The sequence below is a fragment of the Centruroides vittatus genome, unplaced genomic scaffold (genome assembly GCF_030686945.1).
Source record: "Centruroides vittatus isolate TY-2023 unplaced genomic scaffold, ASM3068694v2 contig_877, whole genome shotgun sequence".
Classification (NCBI taxonomy): Eukaryota; Metazoa; Arthropoda; class Arachnida; order Scorpiones; family Buthidae; genus Centruroides; species Centruroides vittatus.
Window position 1 is genome coordinate 1,386,296 of NW_027122569.1, and position 10,233 is coordinate 1,396,528.

Genomic DNA, 10,233 nt, shown 5'->3' on the forward strand with positions numbered 1-10,233 from the left:
TTAAATTTAAAAAAAGAAGTATAACCAAGAGTTTCTTATCGAAGGAATATCGAGTTTGTATGGATGTAACGTTTACATAGTTTCTTACATTATAAAGATGTACAAATTAGCTGTAATAGTGAGAAGGGAAAATAATTATACTAAATTTTAAAATTTAGAAAATTCTGTCTTGTATTTCTATTAAAATGTTTTTCGTATATTGATTTATGTTAATTTTTTTTTCTTTTTTTGTCAAATCAGAAGTACAATAAATCAATTCTTCTTGATAATTATTGTTAATATCTTGCTGCGGAATCTTGTTTGGGGCATACAATTGAATTTGGTGGGCTTTCCTGCCATTGCTGTGGCAAGAAATTGCCTTCTGATGCCACGAATGTTGCCATTAGGTACACATGAGAATTTAGTTTCGATACTATGATAATTTTTTTCCATAGACTACTATATTTCATAATGCATCCGAGCGGTTACATAATATATCAAGAGTAGTCAAAACAGTAAGGGCAGTTTATTTTTATATATAAAGTTTTAATAGATTTCTTCCTTTTTTACATATGATTTGAGGAGTAATTGCATAATGTTTGTGTGAGGTTTGTGTGCGTATGCAATTTTTTTATGGATTATGTCAAACTTACAATCTATTAGATTATGAAATATTACAAGTCTATGTGAAAATTTAGGAAATTTAACAATAATTTGAAACAAACATTTAATAAAATTCACCTGATTATATTTTACGGTTTATTATTATTAAAGAATCGATATGATATACATAAACCTTTAAATATAAATGGAAGAATTAGATCATTTCATGATATTTTGGATTCTCTTCTGAAAGCATAGTAGCTCCAAAAACACTTGATACTTCTTATCGTGTAAACTGTCAAAAGAAAAGAATTTAGATTGTATAAAGCTAAAAACTTCTTAATCTACAAGATAAAATGTTAGTAAAGTACAGGTGCAGCTTTATAAATGGAATCAATGTTAGCATTTGTTTTCTATGCCAGGATTCCCAATCCAATTACTTACAACCACTTGATTTATCTGGGGGTGAATAAGTTAATAACGATTGCTTGGGGGTTGGTGGACAAATTTACTTTGTATTTTACTAAACTTGATAATATAATATAATGAAAAAATCTGCAAATGGGAATTAACGGTACGTTATTTTTATCAGATTGTTTCCGACTGTTTAGGAAGGGGTTGGGAACCTGTGTCGATGGTGGTTCTTTATCAATGAATAATCTTGTAATTTTTAGAGACATTGTTATAAACTTCATGTCTATGTTTGTATAAGTCAGAGACAATTGATTTTATGACTTTAAAGCTACTAGTTTTAAAATGCTTAAGCTCCATGTGTCTATTGTCACAAATTTGTTCTATACGTCATAGGAAATTAAAAGCATTACAACAACTGGTATATAAATACGGTCGTCTCGCAGTATCCACAGATTGGTTTGGAGATCTTCCAGTCCCTTGTAGAAAATATTATAGTATTTATGTACTGTACAGTATAACCCATACACATACTCCTATATACTTTAAATTATGTCTATAGTTTACCATAACTTTGGCTATTACCAAAGTTAAGCAGCCTTTTAACAAATTTATTATTATATGATAATTTTGTAATGGTAGTTAATTAAGAGTATAATATGTTACATCCACCTTTGGACCATATTTTGTCGTGAATTACTTATTAGTGTTCGGTGACCCATGGCTTTCATAATGATCCAAAGTTAAAGCAAACTTTACTGTAGATACCTAATACAATTATATGTAAATAGTTGTTACACTGTATTGTTTAAGGAATAATGAGTAGAACACTTTTTCTTCTCATTATTTCAAAAGCCTACAATTATATTATAGGCGTAACTACGTGACATTTTTCTTTCGGCATCTACATATTGTTTTCGTTTAATGACCCGAAAGAGAAATACAAAGTCAAGTTTTACTTTTTGAAACTTCCTGGAATTTTCCGAAATATTTTTGACCTGCAGATAGAAAGAGCCAACTGTATTGTCAGAATAATGCAGGTCTACATTTGAAACTCTGCAGTAATAAATACTAAGAGAATTTGTTTTGCAAAGAAATTTGTTAATTTGATGTTTGGTTTGACAAGAGGGAAATATCAAAAAAGAAATAGTAAAATTTTGTATAATAAATATGTAAAGAAATTAAATTTGCTTTATTTTGTGTCGATTATTCTTTGAACACAATACAATATTAAGTATTACAGACTACCGTCGAAACCGGAGAAGCAAACTTTCAATTTTTGATCATCTAATAGGATGCAAATTTAAAAAATCCCGAGAGCTTTGAATAAAGATGCTGTGATTAATTTTATAGAATGAAACATTTTACTTTTTTGTGCAAATTAAAAACCAAGTTTGTAATAAATCTTTGCTGGAAAATGAACAGGAAATATGCGTATAGCTTTGTAAGTTGCAGTTGTCTCGTTAAGCAGTACCATTGGGTCTTACGAAATGTTTAGAAAGATGCAACTGTGTCGCAAGTAATTAAACCAGAAGCTGGATTTTTTGTGTGTAATTCTGTCAACGAGTTGCAACTTGTTGACAGAATGAAACACTGACACATTTGCAAAGTTAAAATTGTGTGTGGCACCATCTGTTATGAGATGTTAATTAATGATATAAGTTATTTTTTAATATAAAAAAAACAAAAGGCTTAATTCTGAGATTGAGTTTTTAAAAGATTGTAAAAGACAATAGTGAGTGAAATAACATTAACTCCAACCCCATTCCCAAACTTTAATCACCAAAATTAATAGCATCAATGATCTCTATACACAAGTTACCGTGACAAATTGCTTTTCTTAACTGTTATCCTATCCTGAGATATTAAATAAAATTAGACATAAACAGGAAAATATCAATGTCAAATTTGATTCTCTGGGTTTTTTTTTGCAAATCTCAACATTTTAAGACCCTCCAAATCCACAAAAAGTAAAAAAGAATGGGAAAAGATTCACGAGGGTGTGTGTGTTGGCCTCTATTTAATATCTCGGGATGGGGTAAAGATTGGGAAACAAAATTTGACATGGTAACTTGTATGTAAGGGTCATGGATGCTATTAAATTTGTCATTTGTCATATCTCAGGTGAAATCTAAATGTCCAATAACAAATGAAATTTATATTTACAATATTTTTAAAAACTCGTCTCTACAATCAAAATTAAGTCTCGTTTGCCTTTTTTATAACATTTTATATATGTATTATACATAAAATGTTATCAGAAAGAATACATTTTAATGTAAATTTACCAACAACTTTAAATATTAGTATATTTCTTGTGTTTAAAATGCAGTGGGCAGCTACATTTGCACTTCTTGCTGCATAAAAAATGTAATGCAGGTAATTTGTGGCTTACAAATTTTGGGTACTGAATTTTTGTTGGCAGAACCGAGTTTACAATATTTTGCAACGCAAAATTATTATTACAATAGAACAACTGAAACTATCAGAAAATTAACATCATTCCATTTATAAAAATTCTCTCTCTTTGATAAGTGTTTTGATGAAAATATTCAAAGTTCAAAATTTTACGAACTAAAGTCACCTCTTATACTTCAAATTTGGTGAGATGATGGTTCCTCCGCCGCACATGACATTCATGGCCAGAGGAACCGAAGAATATTTCTTGCTCGCTCTGGCTGCCAAAATTGCACCACCCAACAAAACTGATTCAGATTCTTTGGGAAGTATCACGGGCAATCCTGAATAGATCAAAGATAAAGTGACAAAGTAATCTATATGGCTAATATTATTATATAGTAAAATATATTTTTCACAGTATACAGTGTATGAGAAAGAATTTAATATAAATTTATTTTTGATTTTCTATGAGATGTTAATTGTTACAGTTTGTACGTATAAGCATAAACATACAATGTATGTACTGAAACTCAATTTATGGGACCAAATAAAAAAGAAAACAACATAACATGTTACATTTATACTATGGAAAAAGTATAAATCATTAATTTTAATACTACACCTGTGATGTCGGCATGCATCTGTACGTAAAGTGGATTTTTCGCTAATCCTCCGCACATAAGAAGAGTTTTGATAAGGATATTTTTCTTCTTCAGGCTATCTATTATGTGTCTTGTACCATACTGGAAAAGACATTTAGTATTTTTATAGCATGTTTATGAGTCTCTGTTAAAAAAAAAAGCATCTATCCCTCTTACACTTAATGCTTGAACAGTTGCAAGATACTTTCTCAGCAAGTCCTCCTCATTGGAAGACAGTGTCAAACCACAAATCTAGTTAAATTTTTTGTATGTACATATCTTTTAATTACAGTATAAAAGTACAGATCTAAAACTTCAAAGACACTAACCATTCCTTTAAGTGTAGAATCTGCTAACGGTGATCTATTACCGTGAAAATCTGGCAGAATGTGGAGGTCGGAAACGAGTTCGGCTGCCGAAGATAGATTGCCCGTTAGAGCCTCCAACTTTGAGTTTAAGATCGCCTGAATGTGTCTAAACAATAATAGTAAATAATCTGTGTTGGTGATATAAAATGGGATGATGAACTCAATAAAATAAAGTGCACCTGTTTTCTTTTATACAGAGATGATTTAATGCTTCTTTTGCTGGATGTGTATTGATGATGTGATCAATCTGAAAAATTAAATATGGACTGTAATGTATGACTAAATGTGACTATGACTACACACCTGTTAATTATTTCTTGCTTGTTTGTTTGAGAAATCTGATCAACAGACTCCAATTAGTCTCTTAAAATTTTGCTTTACCAGAACTCCGGCTGCACTCTGTCCAGCTTCGAGCAACCACATTCCCGGAACCATTGCAGAATAATACGGACCCCAAATGCCAGAAACAAATTCTACATCTTTTGTACTCTGTTAAAGTCACCACAAATATGTTATCAAAATTACGGGCTAATTTATAAAATGTAAAAAGTATTAACTGTCATGTGACATGTCGACGTTCCACATATCACTGCCATTCTGGACGTTAAAGAATCGAATTCCCGTTGGGTCTGTAAACAACCGAGTAAACCTGCAAAATATGGAAATATTAATGAAATATTTGTGCGCAATCATTAAAAATTTAAAAAATAATACCAATTCCTCCGGCATGAGCATCGATAATCGAAGTCGCAACGGGCGTTCCGGGTAACAGACCGAGTTCTCTGGCTGCTTCAAATGTTAAACCATTTCCACAAGGTTCACCAGGAACTTGTACTTTGTTACCTATAAATATCTAATCTAGATATACATTTACTTGGATTTAATTGATTCTAATAAACAGTGTTTAGCAACAATAGTGTTGTATCATTATTAAAACCATTTTGATACATAGTCTTTGAAGATATTCTTGATTCGACTTTAATATATCTTATTGCAGTTCGGTAATTCATGAATTTAATATTTATAATATAATCTTATATATAATTCAATTCTTTAAGATATAATTTTAGGACGTAAACATGCACACTAAAAATGTTTTTTGATAACAATCAAGTTTTAATTCTATAAAATATTTATTATAATAATATCTGTAGGAAGTTACAATTTTTAAATCCATAATGAAAGATTGATCTTTGCCTGTATAAAAACATTACAGGAATTGAAGACACATTAACTAGAAATATAATAGCAAGGTTGCGGCTGATGTTTTCAACGCAAAAACGTGTATGTCGGACGTTCAGTGCCGCCATCCTGTAAGCCTAGAAGTTTGATGCCTACAATGGCATTTGGAACGTCAAGCATGATTCCACTGATGTTCCAAATGCCACTGTCAAACTTCTAGGCTTACAGGATGGCTGCGCCGAACGTGCGACATACACATTTTTGCGTTGAAAACGTCGGCCCCAACCGTGCTATTATTTAATGAGCTCCTTACTCAATTTATACTCGGGAGCTCATTGTCAAATGTGTAAAACTGTCTGAAATATCAAGATATTGTGGAGAATTTTGTGCACTTGAGGATCCTATCGTCACAACAATGGCTGGACAGCAGCTTGACTTGGTAGTTAAAAGTGGAATGCCAATGTCAGAAGAAAGGAAGATTGGATAGGATAAACAAGTGGAGGGAATTGGACTTTGATGGTGGCAGTTGATGCAAAAGACTAAGGAGATATTTCCAGAAAGGGAACGGACTTGCATAAACAGCAAGGTCTTCATCCCTGTCATTTATGCAAGTGTTGGTAACTGTGTAGTTATAAATTTCACACTTTTCTATAACGCTGGTTTTCCACTTTCAACTATCCGTGCTTAAAGATGAAATTGGTGAAAGTTTAAGGAAGATGATATTCCTTAAACTTCACCAATTATAAAAGTGTAGTTATACTAGGTTATGCATTTGTGACAGTGGCTCAAATCTAGTACTGTAATATTTATCGTATAATAATGTTTGTAATAAATCAAACAAAATTTGAATTTAAGTCACTTAAATTTAGTCCACGTTTAAATCCAAAACAATCTTACCTATTTTTTTAAAGTCATTTTCCGTTAAATCATCTAAATTAATCAATTTCAAAAAATCGACTGGCCATCCTTGCGATTCAGAATTAGCTTGATATAACCATTTACACACTAAAGAACATAAAGATCTGAAATATGAATATCAAAATGTATAGAATTAGTTGGAAACAACTACTACAAAACCTATTTTTGCACTAACCTACTAAAATTTCCTGTAGCTCTCCAGGTTAGAAAATCTGGCAGATCGAAAAAATGACCGGCGCTAGTCCAACATGAGGTTAAATTCTATCAAAAAATTATATAAACAAACAGATTTTCCAAGAAATTCAATTAAAATTATATCAGATATATGGTTCTAGTTTATCTAAAAGAATTATGTTGCCTAATTTATTTAGAGAGCACTTATATACTAGGTTAAATAGGTAATAATGTATAGTAGACACCCATTTTTATGACTGGCAAATAGATTTTCTCTTATGATTATGAAATATCATTCATCATAGTCATATATCAAAACTTATTTCCTGGAACATAATTTATGATAATGGCTTTGTTTCTGTTGTAGAGAAACAAAGTAAAAAATGTATGCTATGAATTATATAGAGTCCAGTTACATATAGTGAAAGCCATACAAGTTTTACCATCATTGGATTTCCTCTCTCTCTATTTATACACTGAAAAAGACAGGAAGAGAGAGAGAGAGAATTTTAAAACTTTTACAAAAATAATTGGTAATGTCCCTAGAATAACAAGACATTCCTATCTTCTGCTCTGTTTATTGTACATTTAAAATGTAGTCTGTCAGATAAAATAAATAAGTTTTTTGGATGATTGACTCAAGCATATGAACATCTACAATCCAGCTTGTAATTAAGCTAGTTATTTAATAATCAAACTAATTTACTTAAAGGTAAATCTGCATTATTTTGTCTAAACCAGGATCATAGCATTTTTCTGCAACTGCACGTGTGACTACAGAAAATAACTCGTATCCACACCTGCGAGAGAACTAACGGCTCTCTCGAAGTAACAAAGACATTCTGTCATGTTTAGGATTTTATTATTCAAAATGTCTTTAGTCAAAACCCCCAAAATGGTGGTCATTTCAATGATTCTTATGAGTCTAAAGTTAGTTTAATTCATCAAAATTGTCTTCCTGATGGCCAAATGAAATTTTCTTGGTGGCTGCATGATTTATTACTTGCTTATTTGTCTGTATTGTAGAGTATCTGTATATAAGCAAAAGAAACTGTGAATCCAGGAATCATTCTTCACAAGATAGTCTATGTTAAAGAATTGTCTACGTCCCTTCTAATTTAGCAATACACGCATAAAAGTTGGTCTGTTTTTAGATGTTTCTCTCAACTGTTTGCTGGGAAAAACTTGTTAATCTGTTTATTATACAAGTTCAATAAACATTTTACCAAGCTGGATTTTATAGGACCATCTTTTGACTAGATAATAACATTTCGGTATTAATGTCTACTGAAAAGATAACCCAACAAAATTTGGTTTTATATATTTGATAATCTTTGAAGTTATATATCTAAATATTTTAATTTTGCTACGGTAGGTACCAAACCTGAATGTTTGCATACAGTACATGTAACCTCATCTACTGTATGTAAACATCACGGTGAAAATAATTATAAATTACTATGACCACAATGAATTTGTATAAATTATATTTGCTCTAATGAGCATTACAGTAATTAGACTATTTTATATAGAATAATGGCATTTGAAGTGTTTTCTTATTAATTTTTGTATTGTTAAGCAATATGTATTCATTTATATCAATGATTAATAGTGCAAAAACATGGAATCAGCATGAATGATGTGTTTAAGATAATTTATAACATTCCAATCACCTCTTTCAACCATAACAACTTTGGTATTTCCATTTCTGGCGAGACAATCCCCCCGACAAACTTCAAACAGTCGTGACCGGTTTTGTTAATTCTTTCCGCCTGATTCTTGGCTCTGTGATCCATCCACAGTATAATATTCTGCGCAGGATTACCTAACAAATTAAGTACCGTTGCAGTTATTCTTAGTAAAATAATTTCCACGGTGCCTCGTCCAATTTTACCCGAAGTGCCGACGCCGAGAGGTTTGCAGGATTCATCCAAAACCACCAAAGAACACGTTGCATCAAATCCTACACCTTTAATCCTATTTACTTCTGGGAAACCTGTAATAATTATCTAAGCATACACACAGTAAATGATGTGAAGAATTAGCAGAATTATAAAAGAATAAATCTGAAAAGTTACCTTTACAACATCACAACAGCTCGACCAAATTTCATCAGAGGATTGTTCGTAATGATCAGGTAAGGGGTTCCACGTTTTAATTGGTTTCGATGCAGAGTTAATCATTACTCCATTTTCATTAAATAAACCTGCTCTAACGCTTTGAGTGCCAACGTCTATGCCTATAAAATAATCCATTTTCTCCTTCAAGACACTCAAACTGCACTTTATCAGTTTTTAGTTACGATGTTATCATCGTTACTGATAATTAAAAAAAAACCGAAGTATTATCGTTTGTGTGATTATATACAAGTGCTACTTATGTAATTAATTATTTTATAAATGTTAAACACTTTAAAATATTACACTTAAGACGTTTACAACACCCAAAATCATTAATTTCGTATAGTAATGGCCTTTCCTCTGCACACGTGATTAAAATATTTCAATTACATCCGCGAAAATCGTCATACATATAACACGTGATATTTAGCACGCGCCCGTGTTAGGCCGTGACGTTCTGTGTGTATGTAACGCACGAATTCGTATGATATACACGGTTTCTTAACTATAAAAATTTGTAATTATGCATTTTTTTTAACAATTCATATAAATAATAATAGTATGACGTAGAGATTCGATGTTTGAAGTTTCAAGGTCACGTTTGTGATTGCTGCTCTGGAAGATCCGGGCGAACAATCGAATCTTTCGGGGGTGATCTGTCCTGACTCGTCCCTCATCACCCGGCCGGTTGGGAAGGGATGGACCACATCCCGAAAAATTCTTGGGTTTTTCGTTCCCGGATCCCCAGGGCGACAGACTGTCACTTTAACCATTGGATAAATATAGTTGGCAGAGGCTAAGTAAGCCAATGGTGTGGCTCGTTGTGAACGAAACGTATTTAGCCACTAATTTTGAAACAGATTGTGCGATTGGCTTGCTTACTTAGTTTTTAGCTTTTTTGTCTAATTTGCGCGAAATTTTCAAATATTTTCATAAAACGAATCTAGATTTTGTAGAATTTTCTGATTATAGCGCTCTTATCCACCATATTTCACTAAATATGTAAGCTTTGCGTCCATTCGTTTGATTACGATAATACGTCAAATGATGTCAAAGTTATACAACAAACCAAACGAACTTCTCGCTTTTGATTACTACGTACGCCATCTGACGATAAATTTATATATAATACAGAGAACTCTTAAAATAACATATTTTTTAAAAAATAAATATATTTAACTTTTAAATTATTTTATAACTCGTTAATATTTTTTTAAATGCTAATATATTTTTTGTAATTATTTATATACATTTTTTTAAACAAAACGTTCATTTACTAGGTTTCACATATATAGGCTATTTATACACACATACATATAAATGTGCCATTATCATTATGAAAGCATTTTTTGCCTATTGCTTTTGGCATTGTACAAAATAAATAAATAAATAAATGTTTATTGTTTCTTATTGACGTTGACTTTGCCCTATAATGTT

At 31.4% G+C, this 10,233-nt stretch overlaps 1 protein-coding gene across 3 annotated transcripts; it reads right to left on the reverse strand.

Moving 5' to 3' along the window:
• Positions 1–715: 715 nt before the first annotated feature.
• On the reverse strand, positions 716–9,312 carry LOC136983171 (FGGY carbohydrate kinase domain-containing protein-like). 3 transcript variants are annotated; one of them, XM_067279826.1, is made up of 14 exons: positions 8,755–9,309; positions 8,571–8,685; positions 8,350–8,501; positions 6,678–6,763; positions 6,482–6,606; positions 5,117–5,245; positions 4,960–5,051; positions 4,784–4,891; positions 4,582–4,649; positions 4,364–4,508; positions 4,212–4,286; positions 4,016–4,136; positions 3,578–3,734; positions 716–877 (listed from the first exon to the last, which is right to left on the reverse strand). In XM_067279826.1, exons 1-14 carry the CDS (start codon positions 8,929–8,931, stop codon positions 802–804), a joined length of 1,626 nt encoding a protein of 541 aa, XP_067135927.1. In that variant the 5' UTR covers positions 8,932–9,309; the 3' UTR covers positions 716–801. The 3 variants fall into 3 exon arrangements, with proteins under 3 accessions (XP_067135927.1, XP_067135926.1, XP_067135928.1); XM_067279825.1 differs by having other exon boundaries at positions 8,350–8,685; positions 8,755–9,311; XM_067279827.1 differs by lacking the exon at positions 4,212–4,286 and having other exon boundaries at positions 8,350–8,685; positions 8,755–9,312.
• Positions 9,313–10,233: the final 921 nt, after the last annotated feature.